At 37.9% G+C, this 17,403-nt stretch overlaps 1 protein-coding gene across 1 annotated transcript in view; it reads right to left on the bottom strand.

Moving 5' to 3' along the window:
- The window catches only part of LOC124545374 (citron rho-interacting kinase), a 213,184-nt gene that overhangs the window by 14,340 nt on the left and 181,441 nt on the right, over positions 1–17,403 (bottom strand). Inside the window, exons 29-31 of the mRNA XM_047124284.1 lie at positions 15,308–15,485; positions 12,674–12,828; positions 8,623–8,835 (exon numbers count right to left, since the gene is read on the bottom strand). Of these exons, the coding sequence (XP_046980240.1) occupies positions 8,623–8,835; positions 12,674–12,828; positions 15,308–15,485 (546 nt within the window). The remainder of the gene's footprint in view (positions 1–8,622; positions 8,836–12,673; positions 12,829–15,307; positions 15,486–17,403) is intronic.

The raw sequence follows: 17,403 nt of genomic DNA, 5'->3' as shown, positions 1-17,403 counted from the left end.
AGGATTCAGGTCAGGACTCTGTGCAGGTCAGTCCATTACAGGGATGTTATATTCGTGTAACCAATCCACCATTGGCCTTGTGTTATGAACAGGTGCTCGATTGTGTTGAAAGATCCAATCGCAATCCCCGAATTGCTCTCCAACAGTGGGAAGCGAGATGGTGCTTGAAACATCAATGTAGGCTTGTGCTATGATAGTGCTACACAAAAGAACAAGGAGTGCAAGCCCACTTCCTGAAAAATATGACCACATCACAATACGACCTCCTCCGAATTTAACTGCTGGCACTACACTCACTGGCAGATGGCGTTCACTGGGCATTCGCCATACACCACACCCTGCCTTTCGATTGCCATATTGTGTACCATGATTTGTCATTCCACACAACGTTTTTCCACTGCTCAATCATACAATGTTTACGCTCCTTACACCAAGTGAGGTTTCATTTGGCATTTACCAGTGTGATGTGTGGCTTATGAGCAGCTGCTCGACTGTGAAATTCAAGTTTTCTCACATCTCACCTTCATAGTACTTGCAGTGGATCCTGATACAGTTTGGAATTCCTGTGTGATGGTCTGGATAGATGTCTGCCTACTACACATTATGACCCTCTTCAACTGTCGGCGGTGTCTCTCAGTCATCAGACGAGGTCGGCCTGTGTGCTTTTGTGCTGTATGTGTCCTTTCACGTTTCCAGTTCACTATCACATTAGAAACAGTGGACCTGAGGATGTTTAGCTGTGTGGAAATCTCGCATACAGACGTATGACACAAGTGACACCCAATCACTTGACCACGTTTGAAGTCCATGAGTTCCACAGAGTGCCCCATTCTGCTCTCACGATGTCTAATGACTACTGAGGTCACTGATATGGAGTACCAGGCAGTGCATGGCACCTAATATGAAAAACTTATGTTTTGGGGGGTGTTTGGATACTTTTGATTACATAGTGTATGTACAACTTTGATTAACAGTAATGGAAATTCCCTGATGGAGCAATACATAAAGTAAGGGAAGAGCAACCATTTACCTATAGCAGACCTACGAGTAGAGCACACACAAACGTGAAAGAAAACAGCATTAACACTGGTTTTTGAGCTCGTGCCACTCCAGTGGCCATGGCAAGACTGTTCATTAATACAATTGGTACCACTGCACATATTTTGAAATGTATAATAATGGCATTTAATCCGGGTACCTTCTATTAGGGATGGCGGACATTGCTGAAACAACCGATTTTTGGTTATATCAGGTTTTTTTTCCACATCAGTTGAACCCGACTGTTAAAACTACTCACAATAACCAATTTCTGAAATAACCGATTTTCCGTTTTTTATTCTTATTATTTCCATAAGAGATGTAGTAACTGAAGAAAAACAGAAAATTTTGACACACCTGGGTTAAAGAGACACAGAATCAAAATATTAAATTAAACAGGCAAATAAAAAAAAAAGTAGTCTGTCCATTGTTCACTGCCTTCCTCGAAAAAAGTGGTAAGTGGTTGAATATTTAAAAAAAAAATCACCAATATTCTTCTATTGATTCTACTTTTTTGAAACTCTACTCAAAAATCATCTTGTAATTGGGTATCATAACACTATTTGGGCATTACGAATAGTCAGTGCTAAAGGGTGAAAACTAAGGCTGTAGAATTCCCCCCCCCCCTCCCCCCAAAACCCCTAGAGTTTTGTATACCTCTAAGTATTGTTTGTATGCTGTGCAAAATTCATCGAAGACACACTCTTATTTATGAAGAAAAGTCTACCTTTGGCAGCAAGTGCAGCCAATAGTAAGTGAAAAAAAAGATGAAATTTCACACGTAAAAAAATATTACTTCGTTATGTTTTTGAATTTCCACTGCTATCAGCGAATCCTGAATCCTCCCTGGTCATGTAGCATGTTAGCAATTTTGTGAAAATTGGAGACAGTATTTCTGTCTTGTTTCAATCACTGCACAGCACCACGTCCACTTTTCTAGACGACACTCTTCTTGTTTGCAATGTTTTACTTCTTGCTGTCATAAAAGCACCGGAAGAGTATAGAACACTGTGGACCCGTTTACGTCATGTTACCTTTGCCTTCTGCTAGCTATCTTTGGCAGCTGATATTGTCTGTCGTGCAGAAATATAAACATTTCAGTTCTGCTGTTAGTGTGAGAATTACGACTGTGTGAAAGCTTTTTTTGTATGATTTACCATTTAAAATGACAAGATATTGTGGTAAAGCATTTTGGAAAGTGGCTAATGCTCGCCATTTACATGTGAATAAACAGTTTCTACAAGTGAGTCAACATAATTCAGCGGAAGATAATTGTGAAGCTAAGATGATGAGCAGTTCACAGAAGAAACTTTGAGCTGGTGTACAGTTTCAGTCCACTAAAGAAAAAGTGAATAGCGGTTTTAGAATAATTGATTTAGAAATTATGTATTCTATTATTAGAAATTCATGTGCATGTGGTAACTGGGCAATAAATCTTTGAGATTATTTGACAGCAATGACAGAGATGGTATTGTGTGTAATATGCACTTGTTTTGAGACAGCTGTCAAACTGACATTCAGTCCTAAACACCAATTGCTAAGAATTGGGTGTATGAAGCCAACATAAGATACCGCTATGGGATGAGATGTGTTGGTGTTGCAAGGGAAGGTAGCAATTTGTTTTGTGCAATAATGAATATGACATCTCTACCTGCCTCGTACTTAACACGAAACAACCATCCTCTGAACACCTCGGAAACAAAATGCAATAGCACTTTGTCAGCAGCAGCGAAGCAGTGAAAGAGGCAGTTTTATTTAACAAAGACATTCAGACAGAAGTAAATGATCCTTTGCCTTCTATAGACCTATGTAGTTCACAGGTGAAAAGGGGCCGCACCTCCTTACATGGTGTTTCATCAGTTATAAATGTTGACACAGGAAAAGCTTTTGGATTTGCAGGTGATGTCCACATATTGTTCTATTTGTAAACAGAGGAAACCATTAGACAATAAGGAAGAAGAAAGACAATGGCAAATAAAACACAAAATAATTTGCAGCAAGAATTATGATGGTTCTAGTGGTGGCATGGAGCAAGCAGGAATAATATTAATAGTTCATTGGAGCGAAATGAGGCATGGAGTTAGATATGTGAAATATCTTGGTGACGGAGATTCTAGTGCTTTTAAATCTGTTGTAGAAAGCAAGCCACATAGAAATGGATGCAACATTGAAAAGCTAGTGTGTATGAGTCACATTCATAAGAGGATGGGCAGGAAAATTCTGAAACTGAAATGAGAACAAAAAGGTGTAAAACTCAAAGATGGAAAGCCATTGGGTGGGCCACAATGCCTGACTGACAAAGAGATCCACAATTTGCAAATATATTATGGCAAAGCAATAAGGCAAAACACTGGAGATTTGAAGGCAATGCAGAAGGCAGTGTGGTCAATATTTTTTCACGAGTTTTCAGCTGAATAGAAGCCAGTACATGAATTGGGTGATATATCCTGGTGCAAATATAAGAAGGCAAAAACAAGAAACAAAACCTATTCACATAAACACAGTCTTCCTGAAGCAGTCTTAAACACCATAAAGCTAACATTCCAGTTTCTAGCTCATCCAGATTTGTTAAACAAATGTACCCGTGGTGGAATACAAAACCTGAATGAGAGCTTCAACAGTCTCATTTGGAAGAGGTGCCCAAAAACAACATTTAGCTCATCTACTGTTGTTAAAATTGCCACATATGATGCATGTCTGGTGTTTAATGATGGTAACATTGGAAGAATAAGAACTCTTACTGGATTAGGAATTGCTGCAGGTTTCTTCACTGAGAAGCTATTGAAGAAGATGGATACTGCAGGTGTTGGGCATTCTGAACTGACTGTGAAGGATATAGCCAAAAGGGTATGCCAGAAACACCAGATGAAAAGGAAACAAGTACACGAAGAGCAAGAAGACAAATGTATGGTTATGGTCAACATTAAGGTACAAGTTTATGGTGAAAATCCTTATAAAATCTTATGACCATTTCCTAGAACTTTCATTTTTCAATGTACAAGGAAAATTTCTGCCTGAACCATTGGAGATAGCAAAGTGAAATTTTCTGCAGACTTTGTTCATAGTATAACACAACTTCCAGTGGTACCAATTTTTTCTAAGTGTATTTTTGTCAAAATTATTTACTTTTCTGTTGAATTGAAATTGCTTTGTTTCATACGCATATTTTTTTAAAAATAAATTTTAAGAGCTTTAAACTGATATTAAAAAACTGTTCCACACATTTGCCTATCTGATTATTAAGAATTACCTACCACAGTATGAAAGTTTTAAGTAAAGTAATTTTTGCGAAAACATTCCTTGTGTGATAGCATGTGTTGCAAAAATTTCCAACACTGCCATGATCAAATTTTTTGAGAAAAAACATTTGAAAAATTCCAGAATGTAGCCCATAACATAATTACTTCACGTGCAAAATTTGGTTCTATTATCTTTCAAACACAAAAAACTGTGTTAGATTATGTAAACACGTCCATTTTCTCCTATGTCCCCCCCTTAAGGTCTACAACACAATAAGAGTGGAGAGTTACTCCATTAAGGCAAAAAAGGCATCCTCCCTGCATGAACAGTCATACAACAACAAGAGAAACAGTGGGTCAGATTAACAAATGATATACCAGGAGCAAAACAAATTTCAAAGCTGTGAGTAAGGAGTCTGAGAGGACCTATTATTCACACCAGGTGATATCTCAAAACTATTTAGTAAAAAGATATAGTGATAAAGGTCTCAAAGACATAGCATACAGGACTCAGCACAGAGACTAATGGAACAAGATTACAACTTGCTTAAAACAACCCTTAATCCTACAACAACTCACACTAGAAAACTCAAAACAAATGAAAATGACTTACAAAAGAAAAGTACCAGAAGTAGAAATCAGTGGGCACACACTAAATGAAACTGTGTGTTAAGTTCCTCAGCATCATGATGAATAGTAAGCTTAGTTGGCTACAATACACGCGTAAGTTAGCGAAAAGCTCAGCCCCGCCTGTCTCACATGCATAGCTGCAGATGGGATTGCTAGCATTCTTCACATACTTGTGGTCATTACTGTCTTATTGCACATTACTCTAGAGCAATACAGCTACGGTCAAAAGGGAATTTATTCTGCAAAACCATGCAATGTGAATATTTCACACAATTGGTAACCGAACATCTAGTAGAAGTCTCTTCTGGGACCAAAGACCTTTTAGAATCATATGTGAATACATTTACTCTTCAGTGGTATTTGTAGTTCACAATAAGAGTGAGTTTAGCATGAACCACGTGAAATTCATAACCACAATATTAGAACTAAAAGTAATTTTCATATGAAGTATGTCGTCCTCCTCTAGGATTCAAAACGCAGTTTGGCAGTCTGCTGCGAAAGGTTTGAAACAGTGCCTGTAGACTTCAGGCAGGGAATTAGAAATTTTCAGACATTCAAAGTAAGATATATTATAATAAAGTAATCTACAAGGAATTCACACAACAATGAATGTGAGAAGATTAGAACTTCTTGTAGCTAGTAGTTAGAATATTTTGCAAAGGTAGTGTGCAATAACTGCTTCTGAATGCTGATGGTGTACACTACTCATGTGTCACTACATCTTTCATGATGGGATTTCCAGAACTTGATTTGTGAGTGAGTGAATGCTGTGCTGTAATCCAGACTTGCCAATGCAGAACCCTCTTTCAATTGGCCCTTTTTTAAGGCAGGGTGTATGTAGTTGAATATTATCTCTTGTAGAGCTTTCTTCAGATGTCAGCATTCGATAATCGTTTAACCATACAAAGTTTCCATTCCCTTCTAAAGCTGGACAGAATGTTACCTAGAAGTGAGCTCATACTTACGGGCTGATACTCGTTATGCTGTGTCTCGCTAACCTGCATTACAGCCACAATCTCGCTTTTAAGGTGGCTATGTCTGAATCTATGCATACACTTGGGCTGACCCTGTGAATTAGGCACCTGTTTCTTCTAGTTCACCATTTGTGTTTTTAAATATTCTTAAACACTGCACACCCTAAGCTCCCATTTTTTTGTATCATTACCAAATGTCAATGTCCCAAGAGGCGTTACAATAATTTCAACTTTATAAAGAATTTCCTGTTCAACAAGATGTTTGCCAGGACATAACTGACCAATTCAAAGAGTTGTTCAATAAGGCAGTCTTAAGCATTTTAAATCCTGCAGTAGGTATTTAAACCACTCCCATGTCTTACTTCTCCTATACTTGTAGCTTTTGGCATTTGCATTTCACACAGACCTTTGCCTTTATCTAACAAAACATTATTTTTCTAATGACTAGGCCTGTTCCACAAGCACTGAGGCTTTGCAAGTAACATTTATTATAATTATAAAACTATCGTAATTGTATTACTATTGTTATCGCAATGTACATTTTTGTTGGAGAGAGGCAGTACTCAGCTTGCCAACCTTCAAATACAGCAGTACAGTAAATTTACACATTCAGTTACCTGAAACTTTAAAATGTATTTTAGAAACCTAACACTAAAAATATACGAAAAATGTGTCTAATGAAAAAAGCAGATAAAAATTCACCTGAATCCTTCCTGAGAGACAATCTCCACTCCTTCCAAATTAACAATGTATGTGTAGACCTGATGTGGCTTCAATTCAAAGAAATAGTATTCATGGCAATTGAAAGATTTATACAAATTAAATTAATAACAGAGCTTATCCCCCGTGGTACACAAAACAGGTCAGAACACTGTTGCAGAAACAACGAAAAAAAGCACGTTACATTCAAACGAACACCAAATCCCCAAAATTAGTGATCTTTTCCAGAAAAAATTCAGTGCGGACTTCGATGCCAGGTGCTTTATAATATCTCCACAATGAAACTCTGTCTCACAATATGGCAGAAAATCCAGAGAGATTCTGGTTATACATAAAGAATGCTAGCGGAAAGATACAATCAATGTTTTCTCTGTGTGATAGCAATGAAAATACTATCAATGACAGTGCTGCTAAAGCAGAATTACTAAACACAGCCTTCAAAAATTCCTTCACCAAAGAAGATGAAGTAAGTAGTCCAAAATTAAAATTAAGAACAGCTGCCAACATGACTAACTTAAAAGTAGATATCCTTTGAGTATTGAAGCGACTTAAATCACTTAATAAAAGCAAGTCTTCCAGGCCAGACTGTATTCCAAATTAGGTTCCTTTCAGAGTATGCTGATGCAATAGCTCCATAATTATCATATACAACCACTCGCTCGATGAAAGATCTGTACCCAAAGACTGGAAAGTTGCACAGATCACACCAATATTCAAGAAGGGTAATACAAGTAATTCACTAAATTATAGGCCCATATCATTAACACCAATATGCAGCGGGATATTGGAACTTTACCTCAAGGAAAATTGTCTTTACATACAGTGAACACGCATATAGTAAACATCATTCTTCTGGAACACAAATAGCTCTTTACTCAAACAAAGTGTTAAGTGTTACCACCAAGGAATTTCACATAGATTTCATGTTTCTAGATTTCCAGATTGCTTTTGTGACCGTACCTCACTTGCAGCCTGTAATCAGACTGCGTATGGAATATCGTCTCAGTTGTATGATTGGATTTGCGATTTCCTGTCTGAGGGGGTCAGTTTGTAGTAACTAACGGAAAGTCTCCGAGTAAAACTGAAGTGATTTCTGGTGTTCCTCAAGGTAGTCAGTTATATGCCCTCTGCTGTTCCTCATCTGTATAAATGATTTTGGAGGCAATCTGAACAGCTGTCTTTGGTCATTTGCAGATGATGCTGCCATTTATCATCTAGTACAGTCATCAGAAGATCAAAACAAAGTGCAAAACGATTTAAAAAGACATCTGTATGGTGCGAAAATTGGCAATTGGCCCTAAATAATGGAAAGTGTGAGGTCATCCTCATAAGTACTAAAAGTAATCCGTTAAACTTTAATTACAACATAAATTAATCGTACCTAAAGGACGTAAATTCAACTAAATACCTATGAATTACAATTAAGAACAAATCCAATTGGAAAGAATACACAGAAATTTTGTGGGGAAGGTGAAATAAAGACACTGTTTTATTGGCAGAACACTCAGAAAATGCAATAGATTTACTAAAGAGACAGCCTACATTATGCTTGTCTGCCCTCTTTTGGAGTACTACTATGCGGTGTGGGATCCTTACCAGACAGGATTAACAGAGTACACTGAAAAAGTTCCAAAAAGGGCAGCATGCTTTGTATTATAGAAAAATAGGGGAGAGAGTGTCATGGAAAAAATACAGGATTTTGGGGTGTACATAATTAACACAAAGGCATTTTTCATTGCAATGGGATCTTCTCACGAAATTTCATCCACCAACTTTCTCCTCTGAATGCAAAAATATTTTCTTGACAATGAACTACATAGGGAGAAATGATCACCATAATAAAATAAGGGAAATCAGAGCTCGCACAGAAAGATACGAGTGTTCGTTTTATCTGCATGCTGTTTGAGAGTGCAATAATAAGAGATTTATTGTGAAGGTGGTTTGATGAACTCTTTTCACTGCACTTAAGTGTGATTTGCAGAGTATCCACATAGATGTAGATAAAAGTTCAAAATACTTACAGAATCCAAGAGGCATCTGGCTCCATTTAACATCATCTTCTCGGGTCCTCTGTCCATATTTGTCGACAAATACACCCAGTTCATTGAAACATAACAAAAATTCTTGCTCAGATGACGAATGTTTCATGTCCAAAATAGCAACTGGAAAGCTATTTAGTTTCTCAATGCCAAAAAATATATGAGACAAAGATGCATCTGACTGATCAAGAAACTCTGAAAGCATGAAACAAAATTTATTACTACATATATATGAGTCTTCAAATATGAGACTAAGTTTTCTTCTACCACCAACTCTAACAAAATTGTTCAATATCCTCTCTGTTTCTATTGAAATTCTTTGATTTTATACCTTAGATACGCGGAGTTGCCTGCTGTCACTGTTTGGCTGCACTTATTTTACCATAAGTTATTAACATGTTACTGTATCAACAGGCTTTGACCGCTGATGCACTAATCACCTTTTTCTGAGAATGCTCATTTTGAGCTTTTAACTTACCCCACAGTGATTGTTAGAGTGGAAAGCGATAGCATAGCTATAATTTCTGCATATGGAATAAACAGCAAGGACAACCCAAGGAGTTTTTGCACTTATTTTTCAAAAAAGTGAGCGAGGATGCAGTCAATTGCAATGTAAATGACCTTGGCAAACTTACAAAGTAATAACAATACCACTTTGAGCTCATCTGGTGGCAAGGTATACTGAAGCACAACAGAGCCATGACAAAACTGCAATAGTCAATTCCGGGTGGGCTGCTAGGTTGTACAGAGATTCTTGTAGCAGTTAAGTTGATTGCGAAAAGGTAGGTGAGAGAGAGAGAGAGAGAGAGAGAGAGAGAGAGAGAGAGAGAGAGAGAGAGAGAGAGAGAGAGAGAGAGAGAGAGGGAGAGAGAGAGAGAGGGAGAGAGAGAGAGAGAGAGAGAGAGAGAGAGAGGTTCACAGTATATTTTGTCACTAAGCAGATGTGTGCAAAATTTTAAGTGTATGCAGGCATATTGGTGCAGTGAAGACTGGTAGCAATTCAAGACAATTTTGTGAGTGGAAATAAAATTCTGGGTGTTCTAAAAAGAACTCCCTAGTTTCAAGTATACATTTTATGGGGAGTTTAATGAAAAATTACATCAATGAGTACATATCATGAGGGAGAATTCCTTCAAGTTTTGTTTAAAGTTAGTAGACATCAACATATGATCCATTTGTTGCCCTGCACACATCAAGACGATATTCCACTTCTCGCCACATATTCACCAACATTTCAGGTGTAACTGTCCCAGCCACTGAGATGACTCTTTCCCGTAAATGATTGATGTGTGTAATCTTTTCACTAAGCACAACATTTCTGACGGGGCCCCAAAAGAAAAAGTCCAGTGGGGTTAAGTCTGGGCTTCGTGGTGGCCAAGGCATTGGGCCATTCCTACCTATCCACCTTCCTGGAAAGCGAGTGTCATGAGCAGCACACACTTAGTTGCTGTAAAGAGGTGGGGTGCCACCTTGTTGGAAGAACAAATGCCCTTTTCCACCTCTATTAGTTCAACATCTTCAGAAGTTCTCGGTCTATCTGGTGAGTTTGCTTTTGAAACAGTATCTGTTTCCTTGAAAGACTTTAGACAATGACGGATAGTTTATGTTGTAGATGGTTCACAACCATACTGACGTCTAAAATTATGTTGCACTGTTATAACTGACTCAGTTTTCAAAAGCCAAATAACACACTTCACTTACTGTTGCAGAGTACACATTGTTGCTGAATAGCACTGCACTGAACTGAGGGAACAGAGGGAAAAAAACAGCACTGGTGCCGTCTGAAGTTCAAGCAGACTTGTTAACTGTGGGGAGCCAAACTTTGAGAGTTTATAAATCAAACACCACAAACTAAAACATATTCACCACAGCATATTATTTTGATAGCAATAACCATGAATAACTAGGTTTTATGTTTGTGTTTCATATACTGTCACCGAGCAAATGAACATGATATAAACTGTTTTACCAAGTGCATAATGGAAATGTGTAATTTCAGTCAGTGAGGCTGTACACTCAATTGTACGCACACAGCTAACTCAGATAGCACCAGGTAAGTGTTCACCATTATAACGAAGAATACGAGAAAGTGGCCTCCTCTTTTTTAAAATTCATCGAAGACTTATAATATACCTACATACCATTGCCACCACTGTTGACTACATAACAGACTCACTTTACAATGAAAAACTTAATCTGTTGGAAACAAAATTAACATACTAGGCTTCTCAAGACCAGATCCAGTTTTGATATGCCACAGCAGCTGTAAGAATGTCAATTTCCATCTCATTAATGTACGTTGGCTAGCAGATTGTGGACGAAAGGTTACCAGTAATGAATTATATTTTATCGTGGATAAACAATTTTCAAAAATTAGCAAAAGGCATCAATTTCACAAATGCTCATCAATTGAAGACAAAGCCTGAACATGAGTCCGTGATCATATTTTGGCACTTTATTTTGCAAGTCCTCCTGTATCACACAAACTATTACACTTCACTATTACCAGTGTCGGCTACAGCCACCCTCAGATCACAAAACATTCTGATGTAGTATCAACGTTAAACTAAACATGAAGGTACATAGTAAATTCACAAATGCTGTGACAGACATGCTTTCAATAATTAAAAGTGGCAGTGTCAATGGTATGCAAGTTTTATTAAGCTGTAATTCCATGAGTGTCTTGTCCCATCAATCAGCAATTTTACAGAATTTTTATTTTTTGCAACGATTTTTTTTTGTGTGTGTTTGCTTTATTGTGTGTAATGATGAGGAATTAGGTGCCACTGATATGGTACACTTAAGTGTTGAGCATTGGTGCAAAGAAGCATCAATCTCTTAATTCAATACAAAAATAATAAATGTCAACAAAGGAATTTAATATCCAATTGTATACCATTTAAAGGGATACAGTACTCACATGGCACATTACATCTGCATCTGGGTAATAAAGCAATTGTTAAGTTTATTTATTTATTGTCCCCTTTAAATATCAGGGTAGGAGAAGGTAGTGCTGCCACACAATGGTAACTGAAGAATAACTGCTTCTCTTTAATTGCCTGTGCTTGCTGATTAGTTAGTAACATTTCCTTAAATTGTTTCCTCCCTTTCTTTGTTTGTTTCAGTCCCAGTCTAACTGCCACCTCAGAGCTTGTAGTAAATGAGAACCTGGCCCAGGCATAAGAACACACACAGGAGGGAGGACAGGGAGAGGGGAAGGGAGAGAGAATGGAGAATGAATAAGCTACAGCTCTGCATACATTCTCACGAAAATTATTCATCGACATAACAAGAAGGTAGGATCAGAACTACACTGCAATTCGTAAGTAGGGTAAAGTTCACCTGATACTCGTCTAATTACCCTCTTGACATGTCTGCTACTGTCTCCTTCTATCCAAAAGTATTTCTGTCACACTTTCAATACTATTCCAATTTTCTTAAATACAATCTGACACCCCTCCCCCCAATAAAATAAATAAAAAATTAGACTGGTAACTTGATTGTATTACTTATCACTTGTTCCTGGACCACCCAACTTCTTCAGATTTGATTCCTTCTTACCGCTGCCATATATTTCTGTTAGTATGTTATTACTCCCACACTGTTACATTATAAAGAAAAGGCATAGTGTTAGGAAAACTGACGCAACTGTAAAATCAAATTCATTACTATTGCATTATTATTAATGATAATACAACTAATAGACTGTGCATATTGCAGTGTTGGCTGCCTTGTCCCCAAGAACCTCTGCTTTTGTAAGAGAGGGTCTCAAGTTCCCAATCTTACCACTTGACGTAAACAGATAGGTATATAAACAAACATGGGAAACTCTATGTAAGAGAGTTTACTTTTCAATAATCAGCTGGATCATTCCTCAGCTTCTGGATACATAACTACAGAGACTCCTTGTGTTATCATGCTGGTCATTTCATAGACAGTGATTTAATTCAGATTGTTATCCCTCAACACAAACATTTAAATTTGATACTGGCTACATCTACATCAAATAAAACAATATTTTTTGAAGTCTTACCTTCGACAGATAGGTCACCAAGATCAATTTCATATATTCTGTGGCAACCGATAATAACTGAATGATCTGCAAAATGGATGCAACTACATGGCTCTGATGTTGGTATGTCTTTCACTAGTACAAACTTCGCCTGACTGGCAGACCAGCGAAGAAGCCTAAAAAGTCATTCATATAGAGTAAAATTTATTTAATTAAATTTATACTCAGCGCAACTTATTTAAACTTTTTACCACAGATCACAGTAAAAGGGTACAAAATTATAATTCTCCAGAAATAATTTTGAGTAGGGAATGAAAATATTTGTGTCATACAAATCTGTGCTCATGATGATGGTGTGTTTTCTCTTTTACGTACAGCAGTTCAGGGTTATGGCACAAAATGTTTGTGTATGCCAAAGGATTTATTTTTTTATTTTTTAAAACACTTGCGTAAGTACCAAATTTTCCACTCAGTAATGACCCTATAGTTAAAATTGCTATTCTGATGATTGTGAATAAAACTGGGAAACTAAGAGACAGCTGTTAACAGTAAAATACAGTTTCCTTACATTTCATGCATTAACAGTATTAGGAACACAACATATGCAAAACCAAGTACAGAAACTTTTAGCATCGGTTACACCACAATCTGATATGATTGGCCCCCTTCTTGTCTAACCTTCAGCAGTGCTGACTGGTGATGGCAAGGTCTCAAGTTCAAATCACGAAGACAACCTCCAATTTTTCTGTTGCATAATGTCTGGAACGAGGTTCACTCAGACATGTGGAGCACAGAGACAAGCCGACAAAGTGGTGCAACACTGAAAGGCTTGCACCAAGCTGGGAACAATGTGGACCTTTGAAAAGTGTTGGAGAGCAAGAGAGAAGAATAGATACAGAAGAAAAGAAAACAGGGAGCATAAATCAAATACAAGTGTGGGAGAAGAGGTAATTATACTTTATCTTGTCTACCTCTTAGCTGCTTCTTTCTACCCTATTTCCACTTTGTTTTATTCTCTGCACTTTGTTTACTTCTGTATCCATTTTCCTTCTCACTATCATTTTTCAAATGAGGCTGAGACAGCGTTTACTGATGTGCTATCACTGACCTCCTACTTCCCAGTCATAGATAGACTTGCCAGTCACAGTCCGTCACTGGAACTGCCTTCCGCAAACAACTGGATAACAATGCAGAGATACACTGCTCTACAGGCCCGCCAGCTTGTCTGTAGACAGGCAAGGGAAGCACAGGCCACCTGCCAGGTAGCTTTTTAGCATGCAAACCCTGCGCACAAGTCACAAGCACACCATTCCCCAACGCCTCTCATCCAGAGTAGTAAAATTCCCACCCCTGCCACTGATGCCTGCAGGTGCCTGGCTGTCTGCATGTTGTCACTCGGGCTGGAATGGCCTCGCATAGAGGGAGCAATATTCTGTGCTTTGAACCTAATAACAAACATCTTCATTTCTTTTCCAAATGAATATAATTTTGCAGTTGGTCATGTTTTGTCTCTTAGGACTGAGTGTCTTGTTAGCAGAGAATAATTAGAATTTGTAATGCCCTCAAAAATATTATTATTTTCTTATGTGTGGATTATTTTGTTGGCAGATAATCTTGAAGTGGACCTTGAACTTACAGTGAGTGCAACACAGAGAAACACAAAATAGTTTTTTGTTGACTGTTCTACTGCTTTTATAAATTTTAGAAATGACATTATGTGACCCCTTAAATTGCAGTAGGGAAATCTGACACTATATGCACAGATTAATACTAAATGGTACTTATAAAGAGTTGACCAAAATAGGAACAGGTCTATCCACAGAAATCATATCTTCAGAGTACATCACCTTTACATTGGCTTCCAAGTGATTTGCTACCCTCTCCAAAATCAAATATTTCCTATTTTCTAGCCTGAAGTAAAAAACCGCTATTACGGAAAGGCGAGGGTGCTGTTATCTCTCTCGTGTGTGTGTGTGTGTGTGTGTGTGTGTGTGTGTGTGTGTGTGTGTGTGTGTGTGTGTGTGCGCGCGCGCGCATGCCCTGCTGACGAAATGTACTGGACAGCCCATATGCCTCTATTCAAAGTGAAAAATTTCTGAACAGAATTTCCATTTTTATCCTTGCACTGATGACCACTGGAGTAAAATAAAAGAAAACTAGCAGCAGCAAGGAAAGATTTCCTGAAAGAAACAAATATGTTAACATCAGACACTAAGTTGAGCATTAGCAAGTTCTTTTAGTATTTATCTTAACTGCAGTGGTGTACAAAAGTGAAACGTTACTTTAAAAAAAATAGACAAGAAGATAATAGAAGCTTCCTAAATGTGGTTGTACAAAAGAATTCTGAAAATTAAATGAATAGATTCAATAATTAATGACGAGATACTGAATCTAACTGGAGAACAAAAGTTTGGCACAAGTTGACTAAAAGGATTAGTTGATAGGAGTCATCAAGGAACCATCAGTTTGGAAATGGAGGGGAGGGGTGTAGGATAAACATTGTACAGACAGCCAAGGGTTGAGTAAAGCAATCAGGTTCAAATGGATAAAGGTTGTAGTACAAGAAGCTTGCACGGAATGGACTAATGTGGAGAACTGCATCAAACTGGTCTTAGACAACCACAACAATAACAAACAAAATTAATTGTTACTCACCTGATCTTTGTGGCAGTAGCAACACATACAAGGTTCCGGGCTCCAGTCGCAAAGAGGTGATACGAATCAGAGCCTGGCAATATTGGCTGTAAATGCAATGCAGGTGCAGAGCACTCCGCTGCTTTAGCATTACACTCCAGGTGGGCCAGGTTGCAAAATACCAGTGTACGAGAATCACCTGCAACATAGTTGTAGAACGAGCACTTAGCGAAGTTTTACTGGGACAGACCATTCATCCTATGTTCCGTATAATACTGCGTTCAGAAGACTACTACTAGTAATGAGGTAAAAGACTTAAAGAGACAACTCTGTGCAAACAGAGAGAGAGAGAGAGAGCGCGAAAGAGAGAACACAGTTCAGTCACAGCCTATTGCAGATAACTGACTGTTGGTGAGAAGGTTGACCACAAGACATGTAGGAGATGCAGTGTCAGTGTGTCTGACTGCAGTCAGAACTTTGGGCACTCAGATCTCAGAGGTTGTGCAGGCTGTGAGTCAGTCTCGCCCAGCACCTCAAGGGTGTGAGTACTGCCAGAGAAAAAAACGTCACATGCAACAACATGTTGGCACACACAATGCATTTTCCCACACACCACAGGGTACAGAGAACAAAGTGGTAGCAAAATCACTATCAATAAATCGTGGATCACTGCAGGGATAAAAACATCCTGCGGAACAAAGAGGGTGCTATATAATTCCCTCAGAACCTGTAATGATTAAATTCAAGTTCTGGAAGCCATGAACAAAAAGATGTCTCCAGTAGGTATTTTTTGTAACCTCTCAAAGCCTTTGATTGTGTAAACCATCTAATTCTTTTGAAAAAAGCAGAATATTATGGTTTGGGTGGTACCATTAGTTCGTGGCTCCAGTCATACCTAAAGGACTGAAAGCAGACTGTAATGCTGAATGGCAAATCCGGAGAACCTGCCTCATCTGAGTGGGGCACAGAAAGTTTTTGTGTGCCACAAGGCTCTGTTTTGGGTACACTGCTGTTTCTCATCTTCATTAATGATCTCCCACTTCATTTTGATACAGAGAGTAAATTTACTCTTTTTCAGATGACACTACAATTGTAATTGATGATTTTACAGACAACAATCTTGAACAAACTACAAACGAAGTTTTCATTGATATAGTAAATTGGTTTTCTTCAAATGGTCTCTCACTCAATTCAGATGAAACCCTTTATACAAGATTCCATACTCCACAAAGAAATCTGGAAGAAATTAACATAAAGTGTAGAGATCAAGCAATACAAAAAGCTGAGGTTACTAAATTCCTGGGTGCTTATATAGACAGCAAATGTGATTGGTCGACACACATTCTTCATCTTTACAAAAAAACTTTGCTCAGAAATATTTGCACTACGGGTAATTGCTTCAGTGGCTGACGTAGATATCATTAAGGCTTCTTACTTCGGCTATTTTCATTCATTAATGTCATATGCTATTATATTCTGGGGGAACCAACCTCTTGGGGGGGGGGGGGGGGGGGGGCTATCAGAATAATGAATGGTGTCCATCACAGACACTCCTGTGGATGCTTGTTTCGAAAGATGGCGATCCTTACCACCGCCTCACAGTATATCTTTTCTTTGTTGACCTTTGTCTGCAATAACCCTTCTATCTACAAACATAACAGCCAATTTCATGACTATAACACAAGGACCAAAAACAGTCTGCACATTGAACTGAAAAGTCTCACTATGGTTCAAAAAGGTGCTTACTACTCGAGTATTAAGATGTTTAATGCTCTCCCACCACACATCAAATGCCTTAACAATAGATTGTCGGCATTCAAACAAACTCTCAAGGAGTACCTGATAGAGAAATCTTTTTATACAATTGATGAGTATGTGAATAAAATGTATATAATCACTGAACTTGCAAGTGTTGTATAAATAGTGTAATTAATTTTGTTTTGAATAGGCATATGAAAATTGTTTATTGATATTTCTGTATTTCCCTTGGAATAGTGAACTTATCTTGATTCCTGTATATATTACTCATCCTTAACATGTGAAACAAAAACTTTCTGTTAGTGGAATACGCTGTTGTTTAGTTGGTATCTTATTCACATTGTATCTTTTTGTTGCAT

Source organism: Schistocerca americana, chromosome 8, assembly GCF_021461395.2.
Source record: "Schistocerca americana isolate TAMUIC-IGC-003095 chromosome 8, iqSchAmer2.1, whole genome shotgun sequence".
NCBI classification, from domain to species: Eukaryota; Metazoa; Arthropoda; class Insecta; order Orthoptera; family Acrididae; genus Schistocerca; species Schistocerca americana.
This window is presented reverse-complemented; position numbering and strand designations above follow the sequence as displayed.